The sequence below is a fragment of the Apteryx mantelli genome, chromosome 21 (genome assembly GCF_036417845.1).
Source record: "Apteryx mantelli isolate bAptMan1 chromosome 21, bAptMan1.hap1, whole genome shotgun sequence".
NCBI classification, from domain to species: Eukaryota; Metazoa; Chordata; class Aves; order Apterygiformes; family Apterygidae; genus Apteryx; species Apteryx mantelli.
In genome coordinates this window covers 11,621,336-11,646,920 of record NC_089998.1, presented here as the reverse complement: position 1 = coordinate 11,646,920, position 25,585 = coordinate 11,621,336, and the positions used below count along the sequence as shown (strand labels likewise).

The 25,585-nt window shown below is 50.5% G+C and overlaps 2 protein-coding genes across 2 annotated transcripts; one reads left to right on the top strand and one right to left on the bottom strand.

Annotated features, from left to right (window-relative positions):
* Positions 1–1,564: 1,564 nt before the first annotated feature.
* TPRN (taperin) lies at positions 1,565–20,951 on the top strand. Its single transcript, XM_067309342.1, has 4 exons — positions 1,565–3,613; positions 18,561–18,744; positions 19,192–19,322; positions 19,713–20,951. Exons 1-4 carry the CDS (start codon positions 1,565–1,567, stop codon positions 19,773–19,775), a joined length of 2,427 nt encoding a protein of 808 aa, XP_067165443.1. The 3' UTR covers positions 19,776–20,951.
* SSNA1 (SS nuclear autoantigen 1) lies at positions 19,796–25,530 on the bottom strand. The gene is made up of 3 exons (XM_067309343.1): positions 25,442–25,530; positions 25,153–25,352; positions 19,796–22,632 (listed from the first exon to the last, which is right to left on the bottom strand). Exons 1-3 carry the CDS (start codon positions 25,491–25,493, stop codon positions 22,510–22,512), a joined length of 375 nt encoding a protein of 124 aa, XP_067165444.1. The 5' UTR covers positions 25,494–25,530; the 3' UTR covers positions 19,796–22,509.
* Between the last annotated feature and the right edge of the window lie 55 nt (positions 25,531–25,585).

Sequence of the window (25,585 nt, the reverse complement as noted above, 5' to 3'; positions counted from 1 at the left end):
ACGGTGGGGGACGTGACGCTGGACTGCGGACCGTGGTCTCATCCAGGATGAGGGGGGTCATATGTAAACCTTAAACTTCCCCGGTGTTATTTGGGCCTAATCGCGAAGAGCTGCCTCCTTACACCTAGCTCTGGTTTGTCCTCTCTGCCTCGCTCGGCACAGCAGCTCTTGGGGGCAGCCAGCAGGATTTGGCCGTTGCACAGCTCCCAGCGCACCGGGAACATCGGCAACAAAATATTACGTCAAGCTCATTTCCACGTATCACTCGAAGGAAGTGCAATTGGTCCGTTCTTGCTCACGGGTGCAAAGGTAGGAGCCTTATCGGCAGGATGAGGAGCTTCTTCCAGTAAAGAGACCTGGGTTTTCATGAATCCAGGGAGACGCTGGAGTGAAACCGCTCATGCTGAAGCAGTACGGTACGCCAGGGTGCGGCTCCGTAACTACCGGGCGGGCTGGTCCCACGGCAAGTTCTGGCCAAAGGTTGTATACGTAACCGCGCGCCAGCAACGCTTTCCCGAGCGCCTGGCGGAGCAGAGGATTTGGGAGCCCAAACAGTGTTATCTGACGAATGGGAAAGTCCTGAGCACTCAATTGCTTCCTGGCTTCCCTGGGCGTCCCAAAGAAAGCTGGTGGCAGCTGATAACAGGCAGGGCCTGGAAACAAAGCAGGAGCAACGCTGTTCTGTATGGTCTTGCGCAGAGCGAGCAGCAGTCAGAGACCAGCAAAGGTTGCGTGAAAAATGTTTTCCGGTGTTCCTGTTTGCGCTGAACCGATCTCCAGCAGCGCTTCGCTCTCTGAGGCGCGGGCTCGCTTCGCTCCGGGGGCACGGCTCCCGTCGCGGCCCCCACACAGCGCCTGCTGCCCCGATCCGCAGGCACCTCCACCTTCTCCTTCCCGGTGTTCCTTGAAGTGCTGCAGGCGCCAGGCCGGATTAGATGCGGGGGTGGCAGTGCACGGAGACGACTGCCCCGGCCTCCCTCCGGTGCCCTGCGCTTATTCCGTTTCCCCCTCTGCCCGCGTGCAGACGGTTGCGCTGGCTCTCCGAGGAGCGTGGCCGAGGCGCGGGGAGGTGACCCCCAAAGCGGTTCCTCGCTCCCCTCCTCGGCCGCCCCTTCCTCCGGCCCCACGTGAGCCAGCGCAGGAGGCGAAACCGGGGGGAAAAAAAGCGGGTTAGGGTTTTTTGGAAGGGCTCGTTTTCCGCTGCCGTGGCTGGCGGGAGGCTGGGGGAGCCCCGCTTTGGGGGCGCCCCGCTTTGGGGGCACGGGCAGGCCAGGAGGGGCGAGCGCGGGAGGGCCCCGCGGCGCCAGGGGAAGGCGGCGGCGGCGGCAGGGCCCGCGGCGGGTCTCCGGCCCGACTCCCGCTCGCGGAAGGGCAGCGCGGGCCGGGCCGGGCCCCTCCGGGCAGCTTCCCTCCGGGCAGCCTCCCCCCGGGCAGGCCCGGCCCGGCCCGGCCCGGCCCCGCGAGAGGGCGGCCCGAGGGCGGCGCCGCGGCCGGGGCGGCGCTGCGCGGCGGCGGGGCCTGCTCAGGTGCGGCGGGCGGCAGTGCCCCCTGCGCCGCCGCCGCCATGAGCAGCGCGGAGCCGCCGCTCGGCGCCGGGCCGCGGGCGCAGCCCGCTTGGAAGCGGGAGATCCTGGAGCGCAAGCGGGCCAAGCTGGCCGGGGCGGCCGGCGGCGAGCCCGAGCCCCCGGCGGCGGCGGCCCGGGGGCAGGCGGCGCCGCCGGGCGAGCGGCTGGTGGTGGCCGAGAGCCTGGGCCCGCTGCACGAGAACCCCTTCATGCGGCTGGAGAGCGAGCGGCGGCGGCTGCGGCAGGGGCTGCCCGGCGGCCGGCCCGGCCGCGGCCCCGGCCCCGGCCCCGGTCTCGGCCGCGGCCCCGGGGCGGCGCGGCCGCTGCAGCAGCTGCTGGAGCTGTACAGCGCCGTGCCCGGCATCCGCACCATCCGCGCCGACAACATCCTCATCATCGAGTCGCAGCCCGACGCCGCCGCCTGCTTCGCCGACGGGGACGCGCTGCCCGGCCGCCGCCGGGACCCGGCCGCCGCCGCCTCCTCCTCCTCTTCCTCCTCCTCGCCGCCGCCGCGGCGCCCGGACCCGCTGCGGGAGCTGCTGGCCCGCAAGGGCGCCGCGCTCGCCGAGATCCGCGCCGACCAGGTCTTCATCTACGAGGCGGCCGAGCCGCCCGAGGCGGCCGAGCCGGGCACGGTCAGCCGCCTCCTGGAGAAGTTCGGCCAGCGGCCGCGGGGCCGCCGGCGCCGCGGCGGGGAGGCGCTGCCGGCGCCCGGGCCCGCACCTGCCCTCGGCGGCGGCGGCGGCGCGGCCTCCCCCCGGGCCGCGCCGGGCTCCCCGCGGGCCGCGGCGCCGCCTCAGGCGGGACCGGGCTCCCCCCCGGCCGCGGCGCCCAAGGCGGCGCCGCCATCGCCGCAGGCGGCACCGGGCCCCCCGCCGGCTGCCGCCCCGCAGCCGTTGCCGGGCGCCCCTCAGGCGGGAGCGGCCGCCCCACAGCCGTTACCGGCCGCCCCGCAGCCGTTGCCGGGCGCCCCCCAGGCGGGAGCGGCCGCCCCACAGCCGTCTCCGGGCTCCCCCCGGGCCGCAGCCCCCCAGGCCAACTGTTTTCTCCACAAGATCGGCTCCAACTCCTTCACTGTGACCCCGCGGGGGCTGCCCCCCGGCAGCCGTGCCCCCGAGGCCGGCCGGACTCTGCCGCCCAAGGGGCCGCCAGTGCCATCCGCCAGCGCTTCCCATGCCAGAGCCAACGCCAGGAGGCCAAAGCCGGAGGAGGCCGAAGCGGCTGTGTCGCCTCCACCCAGTGCCAGTCTGGCCCCCAGTGCCACCAGCTCTACCCAGCCGCTTTCCGCCGCTGCCCCCAAGGCCAGGGGCTCCTTCGAGATCCTCCCGGCCCCCAAGCCGGACTTGGCTGCCATCCCTGCTCACGACCTGCAGGCGCAGGCCCTGGCCAAGCTGCGCCTGAATTCGCGCAATTCCTTCCTCTTCGTGCCCCGCCGGGAGGGAGGCCCGGCTCCGCGGCCTCCGGCCCAGAGCACGAGACCGGAGCCGCCACCATCCTTGGAGCATAAGGTCCAGCCGGAGCCCCCGAGGGCTTCCGCTAAGGAGCAGGAAGAGCCTGTTGCTTCCCTGCCGGTGCCTCGGGATCCTTTGGTACCTGTGACTTATATCGATGACATTGTGGAGCCGGACAGCGGGGAGCTTTCCCCCAAGGGTGGCTCGGCTGTGAGGACGGGGCCCTTGGGAGACCAGCCTCGAGAAGCTGCCTCTGACCTGGAGATGGAGTTTTCCTCTGTGCCCCTCTACAAACCCCACGCTGTTTCCCCCGCCAGTCATCAGCGAGGAGGCAACACGTTCACTGTAGTGCCCAAAAGGAAGCCCGCAGCCTCGGGCTTGCAGACTTTGACTGATGCCAGCGGACGGCCGCGGCGGGAGGAAGACGAGGAGGAGGAGGAAAACAAAGGAAAAGGCAAAGCCGTGGAGAACGCCGGTGTGTCCCAAGTGGGGACGGCTCTTAAAAAGCGCTACCCCACTGTGAATGAGATTGAAGTGATTGGTGGCTACCTGTCCCTGGAGAGGTCCTGCATGAGCAAAACAGGCCGCCGGAAGAAGGTAACTGCCTGGGGTGCCTCTCTTTCTGAACAGCGATGCTAAAAGGAGCTTCTTAGTTTGCTTGCCTTGTCTTGTCTTGTCTTTTCTGTGAGCTTTGTGATTGTAACTTCATGAACCCCTCTGTGGTCTGGGTGGGAAGATGGGCAGCACTGTTTAATGCCCCTGGTCCGTTTTAGAGCCGGGGGGTGCCTTCGGGGGGGAAAGGATTGGATCCTGTTCCGTTAAATATATCAGAAGGGGATACGACCTGTGATAACTACGGTGCCTCTCTTATGCTTCCTTCTTGGTTTCTTTTAAGTAAGCAACATGATAACAGAAAGTAAAATTTTGGTGGATTTAGCAAGTGAGGCAGGTCGCATGGTTTGGCTGCAAACTTTCTTTCTCTCCAGTTCTGCTCGCTGTGTCTAGTGAGCGTTAGATGAGTGGGACTCCCTGTGCTCACCGCCTGGCTTGTCACAGGGTACAGTACGCAACGTTGGCGTCTTCTCTGGATTAGTGATCTATTGATAGAGGCTCAAGAACTAGGTCTCTGTTAGGCAGAAAAAGATCAGCCACAATTTAACTCCTCTTGATACCGCCTGTCTGTTCATTATGGTGTGCAATTGCTGCTTGTCCCTGAAGAAGTGTGAGGCATCTATTGCTCCAAGCGTCTTTGGAGTGAATGCCAGATTTTCTCGCCGCTTGGGATCTAACTTTGATCCTCATGAACCTTAAATTGAGGATTAATCATTGTATGGCTTCAGGAAATGTAGCTGGATGTGATAAAGACGTAGTCGTATTGAAATAGTGGATTATTTTGCTGAGCCGAAGAAGTAGGCGTGAATTGTTCTGCTACCAAAGCAGAACACTGTGGTGACAAGCAGCATAGGGATTAAGTCGTTACAAATCCCCATTTCTAGGTTTGAGACGTGACATGTTTTTCCAAAGCAGGAAGAGATGTTTGACGTTCCGTTACCTAATTTCGACTAAATATTTGATGGACTGAATCCACATGGGTGCCTGAGGCACTAAGCATTATGATTTGAGGAAATCCTTTGAATAGGGTGCATCTCATTTAGAAGGGAGGTAGCGAAGTGCTGTTTCCCGTGGCTTAATGTTATTATGTTCCTTTATAAGAGCACATAGTCCATATGAATTTGATCATGACTAATGCAGATGGCATATTTGAAGCATGACAGCCCTGCATCAGAATAAACAAATAAACATGAGTGTTGGTTCTCGCCTAGTGTTAGTGCAGTTACTCCTTGTCCTGCTGCAGGGAAGTGCTTGGTCAGACTGGAATCATTCTGCTTCTTAAATACCTTCTGGCTTGCGTTGATTCCGAGTTTTCTTGGCTCTGCTCTGTTCAGTTTGGGGTAGAAATCAGATCAGTACCAAATCAGGTATGATGTGCATAGGGTAAATGGTGAAAATATCAAGAAGGCATGTTATAGTTACAGGGGGTCTTAGGATGGGGCAGAAAATAGAGAGGAAACATTGAGGGACAAACTTCTCCGGGTAAGCCCAACTTCTGATGCAGCCAAAGGAGCTAATTCTTCTGTGCAGGGTAGCCTAGCTTTTAAGAAAACAAAGCCTCAAGTAAGCAAAAAATAAAAAGGAGGGACAGAGATGGGGACGAGGCTAGTGCAGCAGCTGAACTTTGTCCCCATCTCTCTCCCTCCTCTTTGTGCTGTTTAAGGACAGCTTCCACTGCACTACCTTTAATTATTTTTGCTTACTTGAGGCTTTGTTTATAAGGGTGGTCAAACACTGGAACAGGGACCCAGAGAAGTGGTGGCATCTCCATCCTTGGAGCTATTTGAAGCTTGCCTGACCAGAGCCCTGAGCAGTTTGATTTAGTAGGACCCACTTGGAGTAGGAATTTGGACTAGAGACTTCCAGAGGTACTTTCCCAACCTAAAATATTACATGGTTCTACAAAATTGTTTGAAAACTGTTTTGCCTGCTCTGTGATGGACTTGGCTGACATTGGGCCGGTCATGTAGCTTCTTTGCTTCTGTTCTCATCAGTGTAATAGCATTAACTGTCCTACTCTGCCGGCACTTTGAAGATGAAGCATGCTAAGCATTGTGAGACCCTTATACAACAGTAATGGGGTTTGCTAAGAATTATAGGTGGGGGAAGATGTCCTGTGTGAGACCTTCCATAAAGAACCGGTTTCTAAAGAGAAAGAAATTAAAAGGCAAGGAGGAACTACTGTTACATTGCAGAGTTCAACAGGTTGAAATGAATGGGGACCCTTCAGAAAATAAGATCCAGCCTAAAGTGTAGTAGTGAAGCAACATATGTTTCCTTATAAAATTTAACATGGTGTTGTAGTGGGAAAAATAATAGGTTTTGTTCCAATTCCCTTCCCTGAGCTAGAGGTGGCAAGCATGGAGTGCCATTTGACTTTGTAAGCAGGATTTAGAAGATGCTGTAGCAAATGGAAAGATTTCTGTTTACTCTGAACCTAGAGGATGTTTGTGGCTTTTACTCTGGATAACAAGGCTGAGTGTTGATGCCTGAAAAGGAAGGAGCTGGTATTAGAACACATTCCTTGGTTCCTACCCAAGAGATCTCTGTGTGTCGTCAAGGAAACCAGCCAAAAACAAGGGTTTTGTTTTGTAGATATGTCGGGGTTTTCAGAAACTTGGTTTTGGCCTGAATTGGACAGAAGCAAACACTTCCTGTGAACTTGAGGCTCGAGCTGTTTGGTAAAACCAGTGTCCGTTTCACTTTGGGAGCACCAATATCAAAACTGATACTGGTTTCAGTGAACAGTTACCAGGGTTTTTTGGGGGCGCTTCTCTCCAGGCAGACCTGCCAGATGAGCCTCCATCTGGCCAGAGCATCTTTATTTCTGAACCTTACCTTGGATTTGCTGAAAGATCTTTAAGTACGCTTCAGGCTCAAGAAAGTAGTGTTTAGCAAAACTTTGATTACTTGGAAAACTTCATCCACTAGCTGGTGCCCAGCAGGAACCTGGGCTAGATAAACAACAGATCTAATGCAGCTTGGTAATTCCGTATTCCTATGGATAGACAGATATCTGCGCTTAAAGTTGGGACTAATGATATACTAGTACAGAACAAAGATAGTTGTGGCATTTAGACTGATTGTGCTGTGAAACACAAATTTTGTTTTTCTTCAGATGCCAAAGGTGGCCTCCTGTTTTGCTGTCCCCTTGTCTGGCTGCTCATTGCTGGCTATGGTAGAGGTGCCAGCCAGCCGGAGCTGCCTCAGTCCACATCCTCCATGGCTTTTTGGTGGTGGGAGGACAGCTGGGACTGGCCAGGAGTGAGTTCCAGTGTTATTTTGGTTCCTGTGGAAGGAGCTGCAGCCTCCTGGTCTCAGATTAGGAAGCACGGCTACTGACAGGGGATGCTGCAGAAGCAAGTTACACCAGTGGCTTCTTTGCTGTGGCCTGAGGGATGCTGGTTTCTTGCTGCTAGTGTTCAAGGCCTTCAAGGCTCATAACAGAGGCCAAGCTGCCTGTATGGGCAGGGAGTTTGATCTCTTGGGCTCACACGGCGCTGTTGCAAGGCCCTTCGTGACTGTTCATCTACTCTGTAGCTGTTCTAAGAGGCCTCTCCAAACCATATCGCAGTTAGTGCGGATAAAGCAGTGGGGGGAGGGGGGGTGACTTCAGTTTGGCAACTAACTGAACATTTGCAGCTTTGTAGGTTTGAAGCTGAGCATTGGGCAGCTGCTGAAAAAGGCTGGCTGAGCTGGCTCAGCTCTTACGGTGAGGACAGGATATGTGCGCAGGGGTGGAAGGAGACCTACTGACCCTTATTCTAAACTGGGGACGCAGAGAGGATGCAGAACGCTGTTGACGACCTCTGTTCAGTGCTCGCCTTGGTACTCTGTTATTAGAAAAGAAGTAAGGGACTTCAGTCTGGTAGCAGCCCCTGGGGAGCACAGCAGCCTCAGGAGAAAGAGGAGGCTTTGCTGCAGGATGTGGATCCTTTGGATCTCGTAGGATAAAACTTAGCTTGAATGAACTGACAAGAGCCAATCTTGAAGTTTGGTTACCTGCCAAAACAACATACGTAAGGTTGTCAGCACGATAGAAATCTGCATTTCTGTAAAACATGTGACTGGCATGTTGGAGCGAGTGATTGGAAAGGAGTGCAAACTGTGGAACCAGGTGAGGTCCTGAGAAGTCGTTGTCTGTCTTCAGCCTTCGTGTTTTCAACTTGTGGAGAGGCAGGCTGTAGGCTGGACTCTGTTGTGAGGGTCCTGGGCGTATGGAGTTTGCCGAGACTGTGCTCCTTCCGTATGTCTTGTCACTCCTGAAATTCATGCCGACTCACAGTACGTTTGCCCTCTCCAGCAACCAGGCACCTCTTTGGGATCTTGCAGGAAAGGTGACTTCCAGGCAGGCTGTCCAAAGTCCTGGAAATAACAGGACCTGGGACTCGAGGGAGAGCCAAGAGACATCAGACATCGGTCTTTAACGTTTTTGCTTGTCACAGTTGGCAGTTTGCTGAGTACCAGAAGGTGAGCTGCAGCCTTGTATAAACAGCACTTACAAGAACAAGATTGGTGGGACACAAAACAGTTTGAGCCTAACACTTTACTGCTTTTTTACAAAGTTGTCTTCAAAGGTCATATATTCCAAATTAGCATGGTCAATTTTCTATCATTTTGAGCAGCTTAATGTCTGAATGTGGCTTGCGAATGCCCACTTAAGTCTGTTGAAAAATTACTCTAAGCATCTTTCAGCTTTTTATCACAAATAGGATTGGGCAGCAGTTTTGTTGGTCTAACCTGCTGAATTTCTTGCTCTGTAGCTTTCCATCTGTTCATTTCTGCTGGAGATGGTCTCCTGTGAGAACCAGATGTAGGCTTGAGATGCTAGCAGGGCTGAACACCTTGAACTGTTGCCCAAACCTGTTTGGAGCAAGTCTGCACAATGTGGAAGCTAAATATGGTAACCGCCTGAAGTATTTTTTTTTGCAAGATATAACACAAGTAAATTAACCTGGTGGTAGATGCAGAAATCTCTTTGTAAAACCTTATGTAGATTCCCTCTTCTCTGGGTTTTGGAGGGATCAGGTTGACTTATTTAGCTTCCTAGAGCATCTGTGTCTTGCTGTTTGGTTTTCTGTCTCGTGTCTGTGCCCCTGCTGGGGGCAATATATCTGCCACCTTTAAGGAGGGGCTAAATATTTTATCTGACATGAATGTATTGAATTTTTAGTAAATGAGGGCAGCGGTCACTAGTCCTGCTCAGAAAATACATGGTCTTAGACCATCAGACTTGGTCCCTCTCCTGTGGAAGTGATTTCCACTAGCTGTCGGTTTGGAGCTGAACTGTTTCATTTGGAGAGTGCAACTTCCCTGCTCTTTTCTAATTCTGCTGGTTTTAGATAATGACGTTGGTGGCTGAAGCCTCGGAAGGAACCAGGATCTTATTGCAGTTATGGACTTTAGACCACCTCACCAACTGCACCGGAGAATATCAGTGGGGTGGATATATTTCTTTCCTCTGTTTCCTCTCTGCCTGTCAGCTCGTGGAAATGCCGGCGCTTTGCTGCCCTAAACCACTGGCAGAGCAGTCGAGTAATGTTTATCTCATCTCTGTAATGGGCAAGTTTCTGTGACTCTGTGATTCTTGGCCTTGCCGCTCCCATATTTCGCCTGGTAAAGCAGTGCTTTGAGTGATGGTCTGAGCTACTCCTAAATTCCCTGTGGTTCTTTTCATCCCATCCCTGGCCCGCCTGCCGCTGTCCGTAGCATGATGAACAGGACAGAAGGGCTAAAATAGAAACTCTTACGCAAATAAGAGATGAGGCTGCCTTTGAAGCTGGTTAGGATGTGCCCAGGGCTCAGCCCATCCCCAGAGCTTGAGAGGAGATTTAAAGTGCTTTGTGCTCTGAATTCTGATCACGCGGATTACGTTTAACATTATCTTAATTGGTTTCCTTAATCTGTGGACCAGATTGGTGATGGTTTATAATTTTCCTCCATCTCAAATATTCAGCTTGTCTTGCTTTGTTTTTTTTTTTCCCTCCTGTTTTTTCCAGTCTATGGTCGCAGTGTTCCTTAGAAGGGTTTAGGAACTGCACACTCGGACTGACTAGCGGAAGAGTCCTACTCGTCAGCATTGTATGTGGGAGGCGGTAGCAGAAATCAGAACATTTAGTTTCCGGGCACTAAGTCAGCAAAGGGAATCTCGATAGGACCTGCTGCAGCCGTATCTGCTTAGCCTCTGGGCACCTCCGGTGTTCTGCGGCTGTTCGGCTTTAGCACACCTTTGCTGAGTGAAGCCTGGGCAATTGTAAAGCTGTTTATAAACCCAGACTCTTTCTAGTGACTCTGCGGTGGGACATGGGTATGTCACCAAGCTGTAACTTTATCTTTGAACAGTTTGTTTAGGAAGAGTCATGTGAAGTATCTGTATCGTGCAGAAAAAATTTTGCAAACATCCTGGGAAAATCTGTACTGAAAGAACTTGAGGATAAAGTTTTCTGAGAAGTGCCCTTGGAGTTATCTTGGGAATTTGTCAGGACGGATCTGCTTTCTGTTTCATAGGCATTTGATTGACTATAAGTGAGGCGAAGAAAATACCTCAAGGACACTGTGAGAGCAAAACGCTTGTATGCTTCAGGCAAATTGTATAGCTTGCAGCTGGTGAAAATGCAGGTCTGAGGGCATATCTGGAAGCTCCCAGGTGAGCTTGCTAGACTTAGTCACTTCTCTTTGAGGAAGCATCTTTTGCATATTAGTAGTATAAAGAAAAAGAGCAAGATAGACGTGAACTCTGTAGTGCAGCTAATTCTGTTCGTGTCACTCTGAACAGCATTTAAGCCTTTCAGTCCTGAAGTCTAGCCTAACCTCCGTACCAGGGCGGGAAGTAATTCTCTTCCCAACTTCTCCTTATTTCCTGGAAAATCATGCTCTGTCCTGTTCTAGGTTGGAGAAGGTTCAGCTTCGCCAGGAGAGAGGGAATGTTCTGACTGCTCTAGTCAGACTGAGTTGCGCAGAAGTGTTTGTGGGTGGCATTTCCCAACACTGCACCGCTTTGTAGCCACGAGTTGACAGGCAGCCCCTTGGGGTTGCCTGTAAGCAAAATCCTCTGCTAGCTGTGAGTTTTGCACTTAGTTTATGAAGGCACCAAGTCTTGGCACTAGCTGTATCTTGTTGGTGGCCGCTCTCTTTGTGTATTCAGATGAGATCTGTTTCATGTATGTACAGAGATTTGTCCAATTCGTATGTGTTAAGTAAATTAAGTATTTGAATTGCTTGTTAAACTGCTAGAGGCTCTAGCTGCTCTGTCCGCAGATGTGCAAAGGAATGAAGTGGCTCTTTTGGTGAATAGCTGCTTTGTACCATGTCAGACTCGGACTCCAACTGCCTTATGGGTTGTTTTGGCACTTGAATCCCTTCTTGGCTGATGCAGTCACAGGAAGAGTTAACCAAGAGCTGTCGGCCCTGTGATGCTCTCTCGGACTGTCCCTACACTGTCCCTTCTCATCAGGAATTTGAAACTTCCCTGTGTCTTGTACAAGGAGTTTAATATTTCGAATCTCCATGCATTGCTCCTATCTACCATGTGCTTCAGCATATTGATTACACAGGGCCAGCTTTGTGGGTTGCCTTGTAAATGGAGACTTTCTTGTTCTGCCTTGTGGCTTGGGAGCTGGGATGCGATCCTGGAGGCCCTCTCTCCTTTGCCACCAACACAGTGCTCCCTTGTCACGCTACTGCTGTAAAGCTTAAGTGTTTCTAGCTCCATTCAGTAACTAACTCTGTTATGGAGTTAATCATTGAGCAAAACTCAGCGTTACTCTTGGAAAACACTTCTTGGAAAAGCGTCATCAAGTGAACCTATGATGGAGCAATCAACGTCTGTGCCCCAAAACTCTCCTTTTGCACAGAATGAGAGGGAAGTACTTTTCCGAAGTGCCATCTGCCATTATTCAGGCATACTGGGGTCCCTTGGGCTGCTTCAGCCCTAGCAGTACAGGGTTAACCTGTGATACGGAAACCCAGTCTCAAGTCCCCTCTGCTCCCAGGGGCATCTGTCAGTGAAAACAGGGAACCTGGTCTCTTCATCAAAAAAAAAAAGTAAAGAAAAAAAATAAAACCCCAACTTTCTTCCTGTGTCAAGGAAAGGCTTTAGATGTACAAAAGCTCCTTATCTTCTCCTGGGTGACAGCAAATACCTTGTTAATATGCTGATGCTATTGCAAAGCTGGTCTGTAAGTTTGCAGCCCTGAGGGTATTATTCTGGGCTGCCATGCATAGAGATTGTGTGTGCCTGGAGTTATTCAACTATTTGGGCTGACACATGACCATATTTTCAGGACAAGTAGAGGCGTGTAGATAAGCTCCTTGCTAACTCGTATTAAGTGGCTAATCTTCCCAAAGATCCTTTATCTAAAAGTTTCATAGAGAAAACTGCATCACGTGAGAGTTTTGTAGATCATTGATTGCAGGCTGTAGTGAAAAAATGCAAGTGCCCACAGAGGTATGCAGTTTAGGAACTCCTCCTCCTCCTCTTACTAAATTTGCTGATCCATGAGAATTGCCAGACTGGGTCACATGAAAGGTCCAGGGTAGATCCTTTGGGGATCTTTGTCCTCTGTAAAATGTCTGCTTCTACCCCTTTCTGATCTCCTAACCAGTTATTTAACTGCGTAGGGACCTTCCCTCTTATCCTATTGCTGCCTGGAGCTTGGAGCCGAGTGGTTGCTCTGTGTTAAGTCTAGAAGACTCCCCCATCCTCAAACAGAGCCTGAACTCTGCTGGGCAGAGCCTAAACCAACCTACCAAACGGGTTCTGGTGCTTTGGGAGCTTTGCTGCCTGGCGTGTGATGCTGTTATTTTGCCAGTCGGTACGGAATGCCGTAAATCAACGGGCTTCCTGGTGCACCCCCAGCTGCCTGCTGTCTGATACGATTTCTTGTGTTTTTGTCCACATTTCCTGCACGTGTCAGCTGAAACCCTCCTGCTGATACTGCTGGGAAAGGAGGAGGCATTTAGTTGACCAGGTCTGAAAAGCTGCTAAACCAGCTGCTTTAAATCACACACGGCAGCACACTGGCAGCCCATGCGGCTCCTAGGACTGTAGGAGTCAGCGCAGTCCCTTAATTTTGTCCCGTCGGGATTATATTGCTTGGGGAGAGGGAATGCTTATAGGAAATTAGTGTCTGAAAGAAACAACCCTTGATCACTGGTGCTCCTCCGCCGTTGGCCAGTCTGGGATCTTCTGAAATACTCGGGTAGCATAACCACATTACAGGAAAACGGCTGTGTCCCTCTTGTCACAGCTGCAGCAGCTACTGCTCTCGTATCTCGTCTCTGCAGAAGCAGCATGTGGTGAGTTGGATGTGTTGGAGGCACTGTGTCACGTTAACAGCATCGGGAATAAAGTGCGTGTTGTGCTTCATGGCTTGCCTTCCCATCCGGCTCCTTTGCACACTGAGCGAGGGGTGGCAGCGGTGCCCCTCGCAACTTCCACAAGGGAGGTGCAGGCTTGGAGAACTGCCGTTCACACCTGCTGCTTGGGGAAGGGGGATGGCTTGGACACGGGGCCTCTGCCATTTTCAGTCCCATCACAGGCTGCTGAGATGCTGTCCCTAACTCTCTGTTCATTGCTAGAATATCAGTTAAAGAAAAGGGTGATTTCTCCTTTTAATGACATGAACTGCCAAAGACGTCCCTGTTCCCAAGGTGTAAAACACCTTACGCTGGCATTATTGCTTTGGTTTTGCCATATCTAGCAAGCAGTGAATGTGATACAGCGTGGAGAAGAGAAAAGCCACAATAAAGAAAGCGTTTGTGGAGCTGAGGATGCAAATTAAACCCATGGTTTGCTCATAAGACTTGTTGTGATATTCGGGGTTTGTGAGAAGCAGTCGGGCATATGCCCTCTTTCATTAATTACAGACTCTTGCGAGCTTTCCCAACTTGGCTTTCTGAAGCGAGGTGTCTGTTAACTTTCATTCTCCATGTAGCAAGTTTCTGTAAGTTGTTTTTTTTTTAATATCCAGTTTCTTTTTGTAAATGGGGGATCTTCAGATGTTGGTCTGGGTGCAGACTCAAATGAATTTCCTGACAGCCTTGCATCCCCTGAAACAAGGTTGATTTTATTTTTAAGTGGGCCATGTATAACTGTTCAGAGTTAGGCTTGTTGGGCAACGTTTACCCTAGTTTCTCTTTTCTGGGTGGTCTATTACTCATTATTGTTAAAATCATAGCAAATAAATAAAGGATTTTTGCTATGGCAACAAGAATCAAGTGGTTCAACAGCACAGTATTCCCTGAAAAGCCTGCCTTGTTCTTCCCAGTGCGGCTCTGATTGCTGGGTGGAGTATTAATATACAGGTATACGTTTTGGGGTTGGACTCTGGTTATGTGACACAGGTCTGGGTAAACTGTTCAGTTGAGCAAATAGCAACAAATCCCTGCAAACATCCCCAGCCGAAGGGCACTGAATTTCTCCTTTCTGCAACTGGCAGCTGCTGTTAGAGCAGGAATGGAGGAATCGCTGCTAAGATACAATGAGCAGCTTCTTCTGACTACGCTCGAGTGTGCTTGGCTCTTTGGCATACGCTTTTGTTCTAAAGCAAATGGCCCCTGTCGCCTTTTGTGCTTCCATGAAAGTCTATATGGTCAAGCAAGAGGCTGCCTGTCTTCTGCTGCGCAAACGGTGACCTGTTATCTGTGCCATTACTGGGCTTCCGATTTTTTTAGATGCTTCCTGGGACCAAATCTGCCTGTGCTCCCTAAGCACTGCTCTGACAGCACTCACTGCTGCTCAGAGGATTTCTTGAGATAGTTGTGTTGACCCATAGTTCCTCTAGTTTTGTCCGAGTGGTTGCTCTCCATCTTCTCCTGGCTCAAGTAGAGTTGCTTTGGGCTTCCTCATCTTCCCCTGAAATGGCCTCGCGTTGGAGGAGGAAAGCTTGCATGGCGAACCTGGGCAATGCAGCGGTGCTCTGCAGGCTCATCGCTTTGGTCTTCGGGCTTTGCTTTTCGCTTGGCTCCGATTCCATGTGGACAGGCTTAAGCGAGCGCCCCGGAGCTGGGGCGCAGGTGCAGGGAAGGGAGCCGCTGGCACAGAGCTTGTTCACGGAAGCCCGACCCTGTGCCAGCGAGCGATTGTTCCTCCGGTGTTTGCTTTGCCTGGGCGCGTCCTCGAGTGTTTTATTGCAGCCCGGTTCTCCCACCCAGCAGCTCTGGGGCCCATCCTGGTTCTGCCGAGAGGTTTTTATGCAGGAATCTCGCACCGTTGTCACCCTGTGCCAAGCAGGAGTGCCTGGTGTCAGCCCTGTGCGCAGGCTGTCCTGGAGGCGTTGTTGAGGCAGCAGCTATCATGTGTTAGGAGCTCTCCTTCGGGCTGGGGCCCTGTGTGCGTGGGGCTGGCCCCGCTGTAGTTAATGATTGTTTTCTCCCTTTTTTTGTAGCTTCAGTATTGCCTTGTACAACGCTGCGGCTTGTCTGCGGCAGGTATTTGACAAACCCCTTTGGAAGAGCAGTTCTGGAGGACACTGAGCTCAGCTCCTGCGAGTTGGGAGCAAGCGTTGCCCAAGTCGAATCGGCCGTGGGCCACTGGGAACTACTTTAATTCAGGGCTTGGGCTGGGCTGTCCTGTTGGCACATTGCCTCTGGGCACTGTGTAGGGGGGTCTCCTGAACCTGCTGCTTTCTACTCCCTCTTTGGCTTCACTCCCTGGATGGGGCTGTTTTCTCTTCTTGTGCTACTCACAGCTTTGCTCCAAATTAGGAGTCTGGCCTGGACTAGCAGTTCTGTTAATTTTTCATGAAAATGCTGCAGGGACAGCGTGAAGGAGCAAGATGTTAACCTGCTTCTCCCTGTAGGATCATATCCTGTTCTGATGTGTATGGTTGCAGCCTCCTGGTGTGCGTCACCTAACCTGTGACAGGTACTTCTGTCACTTCTTTCCTGTCCTTTAGACTCAGTCATTTTTCTTGGAGATCTCTTCCTGTTAGCAGAAAACCGGGAAAACTTAGTTCCATCTCCCAAGGTTAAATTCTTGGAAAATCTGGCCCATCTGTCCTGTCCCCATTATTTTCCATGTTCAGAAGCAGCTTTAGCCACGTATTTCCTGTCTTTCAGAGTATGTTGCCGGTGCTTGTAAGCAGGCTGTGTGCCATGACTGAGCTCTGGGATAGCTTCTGAGCTTCCAGGAATCCTGGGCGCTTCCGTCCTCGAGACCCTTGTGCCTGGCAGTGTCGGTCGCCCCTGGAGCACAGACGTTATACTGTGAACAGCCGCTGCCTGCTCTGCTGCCTGGCTCAGATCAGAGAGCATCTAGGTCAGGGGTGAGAGATTCCCAGGAAACAGCAACTGGGATATTCTGATCTTCAGGGCCATTTTCTTCCAAGCTCTTTTCTCTAAAATATAATCATTCCCGTCCGCATGTAATCTGGCTGAAGGTAGAGCTGCTCTGGCCAGGACTGGGGCAGGAAACGGCAAAGTGCAGCTGGTTGCCCTCACTGCTGTTTCCGTCCCTTCTTCTCCTGGTAATGTGGGGAAAGGAGCCATCCTATGTCGGAAGTACATTCTGGACTTGCGCAGAATAGCACATAGCTCCAATATATGTTTTTGTGGCGTGGAGGAGCATTAGGTCCTCACTTTGTCCCCCAGCCTTGAAGCAAGTTCCCCTTGTTGCTTTTCAGAAGAGTAGCAGTGAAACGCTTGGTGTGTGCTTGCTTGGTAGCCAGCTTAGGGCCACGTGCTGTTTTTGAGCCTGCTGTGTGTTTTGTATATGAGGGAAGCTGCAAGCATAGCACATCTGGCAAATGTGGCTACACTTTCCTCTTGGCAGTTATTACGTGAGATTAGAAGAGCTCTTCTGAATCAGCAAGCTCCTACCACCTGTCACAAGCAACCACGTCCTTTTAATTGTGAACATAACTGTATTTGCTCAATTTTAAATGTCGTTAGAAGTAAAGAGATCAAAAAGTCCTTTTAGGCTGCTGGTCCTGAGTCTTCATCCACTGTTGGCTAGATGCTTCCCTATTTTTGGCTTAAATTTATTCTTGGCAAGCTTATCCTCCTTGTTTGTCTGTGTTGTATGCTGGCATCAGCAGCTCTTCTCTGCTCCTTGTGTTTATTTTCTTGATGTACTTGTAAAGCACTATTATACTTTCTTTCAACCTTTATTTTGCTAATGTAAACAAGCCGAACCACATCTCCACCTGTTCAAGAAAGATGCATTATAACTGGATCTTCTAAGCAGGACTGTAGATAATAATTAAGACGTGTAAGGCTGCAGCCAGCAGGGGAACAATCCCTTCCCTCCGCTTTTGCTTGGCACTTGTAAGACCACATCTGGAGCACTGTGTCTGGGTTTGGGCTTCCTGGTACAGCAAAGACATCGACAAACTGGAGCAAGTTCAGTTGAGGCCACCAAAGTGGTCTGGGGCTGGAGCAAATAGCATATGAGGAGAAGCTGAGGGAGCTGGTTTGTTCAGCCTGGAGAAGTGTGTGTGCGCACATGCGTGTGTGTGTTTATCTAATTGCTGTCTTAACTATCCACTCAGTGTTAGAGAAGATGGAGGCAGGCTTTTCTTGGAGGTGCACAGAGAAAGGACAAGAGGTAAACGGCACAACAAGTTGCAATGTGGGAGATTCTGATCAGGTGTATGGGGGGAAAAAATCATTCACAATAAGGATGGTCAAATGCTAGAATAACAACCCAGAGAAGGAGGGAGATCTAAATCTTTGGAGATATTCAGAACTTTGTTAGACAACCTGACGTAGCTCTGAGCAGGAGTCTGGACCAGAGACCTCTCAACCTGAAGTACTCAGTGATTTTGTGGACTGCAGCACACAGCACAAGGTGGTGGTGGGAGGATGTTTACACACAGGAGGTGTCTCAGTGATGGCTGCAAATCTATGCATCATATATGCAAGAGGCAGATTTATTGCAGGATAAAAGGGAAGATTAGTATAAAACATATCAGAATCACTGTCTTAAAAATGTTTGATGGAATATCATGTTAGTAATTCCCTATATCTAGTGGAAATTCCTTGCTTTCTTCCAGGTTTATTTAAGCACCATCCTAGTGATGATTACAGTCCTGTAACCAATCCAAAGTTTTCTTTTCCAGTTATTCACAGGTGATGAACTTCTCACTGTTCTTTAAAATCCTTACCAGACTCTTAAAGCAAATTCTTGGTCTTAAACATCATCCCATTTCTAGCATTCTGCTCTCCAGTTTTCTGAATAAGCCATAAAACATTCTGTTTCTTCCCTTGACCAAGTCCCATGTTGGAGTCGTCTTCATTTTCTCAGGCTCCCACTTATTTTGCAAAGATCATTAGTGAGAATGTTAAATAAAACTGACTTCAAAACAGAACCTTAAGGACCTCCCTGTTGTTTATTTTCCATCTCTAATGCTACCTGTTACCATCTCTCCTTTAGCAGCTTATAATTCTGGTATTAATCTCTGTTTTTATCTAGCTTAACTAGCTTTTGTCATGATATCTTACTAAAAATGTAGTCCCAATGGCTGAGGTTGACCGTATTTTTATTGCCTAGAGCATGGGTACTCAAATGAGTTGGCAGGCGTTAGAGACGCCAACTTTCCAGCTTGGGGATGTTCCCCTTTACTCCTTGGCAACACTGACTACAGTTGGGGGACATGCAGGCAGCTCCTCCTGGCTCCTGGGTATCCCAGTATTAGATGATGGCAAGTGTGTGTAAGGGGCAAAAAAGGCCTAGAGATACTCTAGACCCATGAGCCTCCTGACTCCATCCCATCTGTTTGGCTGTCTGCCTCCAAGGTTTCTCTCCGTGCAGTAAGAGAATCTGCAAGGCATGCGGTGGGAAGGTGTGGGGAGTGCTCAATAGCATCCTTATGCCAGGATGAAGCCCTGGGACGGGAGGTGCTCTTTGCCAGCAGCATTCATATCAGTGGCAGTGTTGAGATCAGTGGTTCCTAGCGCTACTTGCTAATAATTCTCCTTTGCTGTTGTCTAGATGAAGATCTCTTTCAATGAGACAAGTTTGCAGACCATGTTTGAGTACCCCTCAGAGAGCTCACTAGCAGAAGAAGAAGAGGAGGAGGAGGAAGGACATGCTTCTGAAACAGAGGAAGACAAGACTTGCACCTTTTCCATTCCATGCCCAAATAGCACTTTGAATCCCAGTACACCTAACTCAGGTGAGCCAGGCACTGGTGTTGGCACTGTGGGGTTATTGGTGGTGTATGGCACTGTCCAAATTTCCTACAACTCCTTGTGGGGCTCCACACAGCTGGAAATACTAATGGAGATGATCTAACATCTGACAGCAGAACTGGGGCTTACTGGGGACAGGGCTTGAACTGGAACAGGGGAATCACAGGCCTCTTTGGCCTGAGATGTTATGGGTCCAAAACTTAAAAATATACTTTGCACTACTTGCTTGGCTGACTAACCAAGGGGGCAGGTGCTGCCATGGCATCTGCCAGCAACCTTCATCAGGGGAACTGACAATTCCTAGAGAAAGCAAGGCATGGGATTGTCCCTGCCCCTACAGATGGGCATCTTCCATCCCATCCCAGCCAGGCCCCTGACCTTTCCTCCTTTTGGGGAGGTGGGGAATACTCATGTCAGCTGTGTCCTTCCAGCAGATTTATCCAGCTACACCCCAAAGCACTCCATGAAGTTCAGCAAGTGGCAGGAGCAGAAGTATGAGGAGATGCCCAACTCAGAGGCACCCCTCCGAAAAGAAGCTGATTCCCTTGGGAACCAAGTCATGGTGAGACTTTAAAGCAGTTCTTGGCTTTGTCCTGTTGTGCTCTCATCTAGCTTTTGGGTTAGTCTGACCCAGTGGATGAAACGGGATGTGCCTTCCTCTGAGCTCCTGTGTTTGTGAGCAGTGGTGCGCCTCCCTTGGCACCGAAAACACCAAGGGATCAACAGGCAGCTCCCACTGCCACTAACAGCCCTTCATCTCCCTGTGTGTGTAGGGGAAACTTAAGGAAGCCAAGCATGCTTTGTACTCCAGGGCATGTTTGGAGCGGGAACTAAATGCAGTCATTAGCCCTGGGCAAGGTGCCAATTCAGTCTTCACCATCCAAAGGTTTGCATGCACCTCATTTGCCTTAGATTTGATGACAGCTCTGTTTCACCTCTGCTTTCTCCACAGCTCACCCCAGCAGAGAAGGGTGGACTCTCCGACTTCAGCAGCGAGCCTGCGCTGTATTTTTGATTGCTTCATCTTCTAGCCTGCAGCAGCTGCTGCTGGACAAAACCTGGCAGTGCATCTTCTGAATGCCTGTGTAAGCACCACGGAAATAAGCTTCTGGGTCCGTTCTTCGTCACAAATTACATAGGATCCTGATGCCAAGGGTGGACTAGATGCCATTGGGCATCTTGGGAGAATATTTGCACTGGATTCTGGGACCTAACTACTACTTTTAAGGTGTATGATTTATTCTGCCTGTGGCCTTGCATATTCCTTGTTCAAGATCAGCTGCTGATTAGACAAGCATCTGAAGAACAGATGTGTAATCCCAGGATGGATGTAAATTCTCTCAGTGCCTAGCGGAGTCCACTCATGCAGGCACTGTATGGGCTCTGGGAAGGTTTTGAAACACTTCTCTCATTAGAGGCCCCAGGGAAGAACGGTTCTGGAGCTTGAGCACTGGGAGTGTCTGGGCAGTTAGCTGGATTCACGTAAGTGGTTGTGATTTGACAGCTAGATTACAGTGGTTGTCAACTTATAAAACTATTGAAAGTTGGTTTATTCTCAGCATGTTTCTGGACCAAGTTTCACTGAACTACCATGGAATTTATGTGCCAGTTAAGTTTGTGTGAAGGGAGTTGAATGCACTCTATGGGAAGGGGAATAAATGCCTTTAGCTTTAGGTATCATTTTTGCACTAATCTGTAAAGAAGTGTCCAGTCTGGCTTGAGCCTCTTGAAGATTCCCTAACATTGGCCATAGCTTTGATTTGTCCATGCCCAACTCTGGCATCCAGTCTCTAATAACTGCCCTTTGTGCTTCAGTTTGCCTAGTTCCTCTTGTTGCTTTGTCCTAGCATCTAATGGGGCCAGGCCCAAGATATATCTGTCCTGGCTGCTGGGGAGACTTGCTTCTTGCCAAGCTCCTTTTGCTCCTCTAATGGAAAGCACAGGAGGGCCATTCCACTCCTTTCTTCTGCAGAACTTGAACAAGGAATATGTTGTTTTCTAGATTTTTTTTTTTTATAGTTCTATTGTAATTGTTTAATGCAGCCAATATGCAAAGGAATCTGCTAGACTCTTCCACTTAAGTGTTCTACTGCTGTAAACTCAGGGTCAAAATTGCACTCTGGAAAAGACTGAACACTGCTGCTAATGTGATTTGTATTTCTGGGATTAAAAGAGATGCGGTTGGAATAGATATGGCCTCTTTGGGCTTTATGACATTAGTGGTACCCCACTGTGTGGCTCTATCCAAAGGACCAGGCTGGCATCTTTGACTAAATTTGATACTTTTATTGGTTTGTCTATTATATATAGACAAGGCATGTCTAGTCAAGCTGACACTGATCTATGAATTGAAAATGCTGTGCTTACCTTGTGCCTGTTTTGGTGCATGTTGTAGCAGCAGGAGGAAATTTTTTCTCCTGAAAAATACAGTCATGTCTAAATGTTAGGACGTGTCTAGTTTTAGCTCTTCTCCCCTTCACCTGCCTTAGGTGCCCAAATATGTCTGAAAAGATAATCCAAAGAATTGAGCTACTCAACAGTTTGTTAGATTTTGGTGTGGGGGGTGAGGACATATTTTTCACCCCCTTGCACTTGCTAAGACTTCTCCTTTTCAAGCTAATTAGAGATGATGTGACCTCCCAGGAGGAGTATGAGGCTGTCTGTGAAGATACAGAACTGCAGTATAAAGAGCATGGCAGTGAGTCCCATGGGCTAAGTCTTCTCCCAGTAATGAAATACTTCAGGAGCAAGATGCTGAGACCGGAGAACAAGGAAAAATGCAGGACTGCGAGTGACTTTTCAGATTTAAAGGAAGAGTAAGTTATCAGATATGTGGAGTTCAACACTGAGCATTGCCCACAGCCAGTAGCTGTGCACAGAGACAAAGGAGATCAGGGACTATCTTTGAAGTGTGAAGGTTGTGCGCAGCTTTTCTAGCAGAAAAGGTCCCAACGAGCATCTTGCATTGTAGAAAAGTTCAAGCCTGTTTAAGACATCCCCATCTCTAGAGTTGCAGCTTAACAAAATTGCAGGTGATGAAACAAAAGCTGCTTGCAAGTAAAGAAAGTTAGGGATGAGCTGTCTGAACTGTTCCTGACTTTGTTCTGCTATAGAAGAATGATGAATGCGGAAGCGAACAACACCATGCAGGTTGTTCCACTGACCTCGGCCAACTGAACTGCTGCTCTCATACTCTGGGTGCTGTTGCTCAGAGAAGTAGCTCTGTGCCTACAACTTCTCTGGTTAGGACTGGTTCAGTAGATACTTGAAAGTGCAGAGTGTGCTTCTCAAGCAGAGCACACGGTCTTTGGTGTACTCATGATTTCTCTACTCCTTCTTCCAGTATGCCTGCTCTACCTTGCAGCCATGATTTACACCTCACCGAGCGCTGCCTTCACACTTCCTAGCTTTGTATTCTAATCCCTGTCTGTACCAGATGAACTCTTAGCCTGTTCTCGGCAAAGCAAGCTGAATGCTGCCTTGGGGGCAAAAGCATTAGCTGATAAGCCACCTCCTTGGATATGCTTCAGTATCACTGTAGTCCAAATAAAGGGTATTTTTGTAGGATGCCTACCCCGATCTCCAGCATCTTAGTCTAGAGGATTAAGTTTTGCAGATCTCTAATGCCAAAGTGCATCTGAAAGGAAAATGTACTTCTGCAAGACAAAAACTTTTATTAAATGTGGCATCCTTGTACCAGAACAGCAGCTGTCCCAGACCAACAGGTCTTTCCAGGTTGAAGAGCAAGTTTAGGAATGCTTTTGTCCATCTGCTTGTTTTTCTTTTGAAGTGCTTTTCGGCTCAGTAGCTTTACTAGTATTCCCCATTTCTCCCTTCAGGACACTTAGCAGTGTCTGAGAACTCTCCAGAATCTGGGAAAGAAGAAAATAAAGATAGCTTATTTTTACATGAACTAGGCATTTCTCTTATGAGTTCTCTTTGAATTCAGTTATCTACCTTGGAGCATGAGGGGTTCTCCAGCCCCTCATGAATATTTAATTCTTGATGGCATGTCATCCTATCTCTCTGCAAGAATATCTGTGGAGGAATTTCTCTGGTTCATGCCTGTATTCTGAATACTAAACACCCTAAGCATTTTAAGTCTCTTGGAACATGAGGCAGAGAACTTCCTGAAGCAATTTCTGGATTGAACTTTAGGGGGTTTTTTTGTTTTTGTTTTTTTTAAGAGGTTTTGATACTTGGGCTTTTTAGATCAGTATTAGAATTATATTCAGCTGATGCAGTTTCAAGTTTCTTTCACTGTTAAAATTGCATACTTCAGGGTTCTTGCCTCAAGAGTAACTCAACTCCATAATGACCTTAAGTCAGACTAAATGTTTCTCCTTTTATTTTTCTTCTATTTTTAGCTTATGTTGTATATAATCTAACACTCCCTTTTGCTATACATTAGAAACACAGCTAAAATAGGTTGATGAGATCTTGCTGCCTCTCCATCTCACTGTTTTCCAGTTTTAACATGGTGGACAATTTTAACAAACCTTGACAGCACGGTTGTAGTCCCAAAGAGAATTTACATTCCTATGAACTTGTGGAAATCATTAAGTGGTCAGAGAGGAGAGATGAAGCTAAGCACCCCCAGAGGAGGAGACGCTGGTAGAACTCATTGGTAATACACTGTAAGGGCAGTCAGTGTAATCCTGCCAGCTTGTCCATGGAAGAAGGTGGTGGAAGGGGGAAAGGAGTCCTGCGGCTTTCACGGGCTGGGGAAAGGCAAGGAGCGTGGTTACAGACAAGAGACCTAAGTCCATAGGAAAGGAACTTTGTTACTTGTTTCTATTCACAGGACGTCTTCATTTCCTCTCCTAACCACCTTGTTTTTTTACCTACTGTGACTTTGTCTTTTAATTTCAATAAACATAAATTCATTTGTAGGATGGGGGGTTGTGACTTGTATCTCAGGGAAACATTCTTTAAAAACACACGCTGTTTATTCATGTAACTTTATGATGGAAATTGTAAGCTGTTTATTTTTTTGAGAGTTCCCCCCTTCACCTCAAACCATCCTTGCTTGAAGTAGGCAAAGGAAACAGCTCCAGCTTTAGCTGAACAACAGTCGTTGCTGGAAAGGCTGACTGGAAAGTACTGACTTTGGAAAATGCAGATATGGTGCTTGTAGTAGTTGCTTGTAGGGACAGTAACTCACGCACAGGGTATTCCTGAGTCAGTGTGCTGAGCCCCACCTGTCACACTCTTATTCCAAAGACATGGGAAGAGGAGAATTTAGGTAGCAGCTAAAGGGGGGAAAGGGTCAATTTGGACTAAAACTGCTCATTGTTACCAAAACAGGGAAAATCATCTCTCAGCTGCAAGCTAGCTGAAAAGATCCTTTTATTAAAAGAAAACAAACAAACCAAAAACCAATCGGTGTGTAATTAAAAACTGAATTCAGGTGTTATTCCATTTATAGAAGGAAACAGTCCCTGCCTGGCAGTGTTTACAAATAAAAGAAAGGTGAAGGGACAGAGCCATCCTAATAACTGAAGTAAGTTTGCCGGTATGTCCCTGCCACCCCTTTACTGGCCTGTCATTTCTACTCTTTTAACGATATTATGGCAGAGGCTGCCTAATAGGAAGATAGAAAAAGGGATTACAGCAGAAATCAAAGCAAGAAGAGCATCCAGTAGGCCACCAAGTATCATCAGTTTGTTGTTACCTGCTTGAACTCAGGTTCTTCTGGGTCACTTTCTTTTCTCTGGTTTCCTCCTGCATTTTTCCCATCCGAATGATGTGGTTAACGCGATGGGGCTTTTTTTAGGGCTCCTAGAGACCATGTTGATGTCGCTTGACAGCATGGTCTAACTTAATCTCCAGTTTTCCTCCTCCTATTCTAACCAGTAGTAGTTGCAACCACTTTCTTCAGAAGTTATCCTTCCCTGGGCACTGTGATCGTGTGCCTGAAGCGGGGCTCTGCTGGATGCGCTCCCGGCCGGGCCCGGTGCGGGACAGGGATGGGGACGGGCCTGACGCAGCGAGCGGCACGGCGCTGCCTGCCCGGCTAAAGGGGGAGCGACCCCGGCCGTTCGCCCTGCGCTGCTTGTGCCCTTCTACAGCATCAGACTTCGCTTCCCCAAACCTGAAGGTCATGGCGCTGATACTGGGGAACGGGCGACCCTGCGAGCCCTCCCGGGGAGACGGGCTGCGCGTCTGGGCCTGGGCCGCCCGCCCGGCGCGGCTGCGGCTACGGGGCCAACGCCAAGGGAGCCCCGGGCCCAGGAGCCTCGTCCGAGTCCTCGTCCTGCGCAGCCGGCGCGAGGAGGGAGCCGGGCGCAGCGGCCAGACGGGGCCGCAGCCGGTGCCCGCAGGCTCAGGCCGCGGGGGGCACAAGCGGGGCCGGCGCAGAGGGCGGCTGCGGCTGGAGGCGGCGGCGGTACCTTGCCGTAGGCCGCCTCGGTCTCGGCGATGGTCCTGTCGAAGTCGTTGCGCGTGGCCATCTTGCGCGCCAGGCTCTCGTTGGTGCGCGCCAGCTTCTCGGTGAGCGCCCAGATCTCGCCCTGCAGCCGGCTCCTCTCCTCCTCCTCGCTCTGGATCAGCCGCGCCAGCTCGTCGCGCCGGGCGCGCAGCTCCGCCATCCCTGCGGCGGCGCGGCGGGCGGGCGGTCAGGCAGCGCCTCCCCCGCCCTGCCCGCCCTGCCAGCCGCCGCCGCCGCCCGGCCCCGCTCACCAGCGTCCAGCTCCTTCATCAGCCCCTCCAGCACGGCGGCCGGCCGGCTCATCGCTGCGCTGCTCCGCGGCGCCGCCCGGCCCCCAACGGCCCCGCCCGCCCCGGCCCGCCCCGGCCCCGGCCGCCCCGCCTCTTCCTGCCGCG

Bases quoted from the DNA above. Each gene is read 5' to 3' on its own strand.
- TPRN (XM_067309342.1), top strand. From the start codon at position 1,565: ATGAGCAGCGCGGAGCCGCCGCTCGGCGCCGGGCCGCGGGCGCAGCCC. The intron at 3,614-18,560 runs GTAACTGCCTGG...GCTGTTGTCTAG, and splicing joins AAACAGGCCGCCGGAAGAAG to ATGAAGATCTCTTTCAATGA. The intron at 18,745-19,191 runs GTGAGCCAGGCA...GTGTCCTTCCAG, and splicing joins TCCCAGTACACCTAACTCAG to CAGATTTATCCAGCTACACC.
- SSNA1 (XM_067309343.1), bottom strand. From the start codon at position 25,493: ATGAGCCGGCCGGCCGCCGTGCTGGAGGGGCTGATGAAGGAGCTGGAC. The intron at 25,353-25,441 runs GTGAGCGGGGCC...GCGCCGCCGCAG, and splicing joins GATGAAGGAGCTGGACGCTG to GGATGGCGGAGCTGCGCGCC. The intron at 22,633-25,152 runs GTACCGCCGCCG...CTTCTTTCCCAG, and splicing joins CCGAGGCGGCCTACGGCAAG to ATTCTGGAGAGTTCTCAGAC.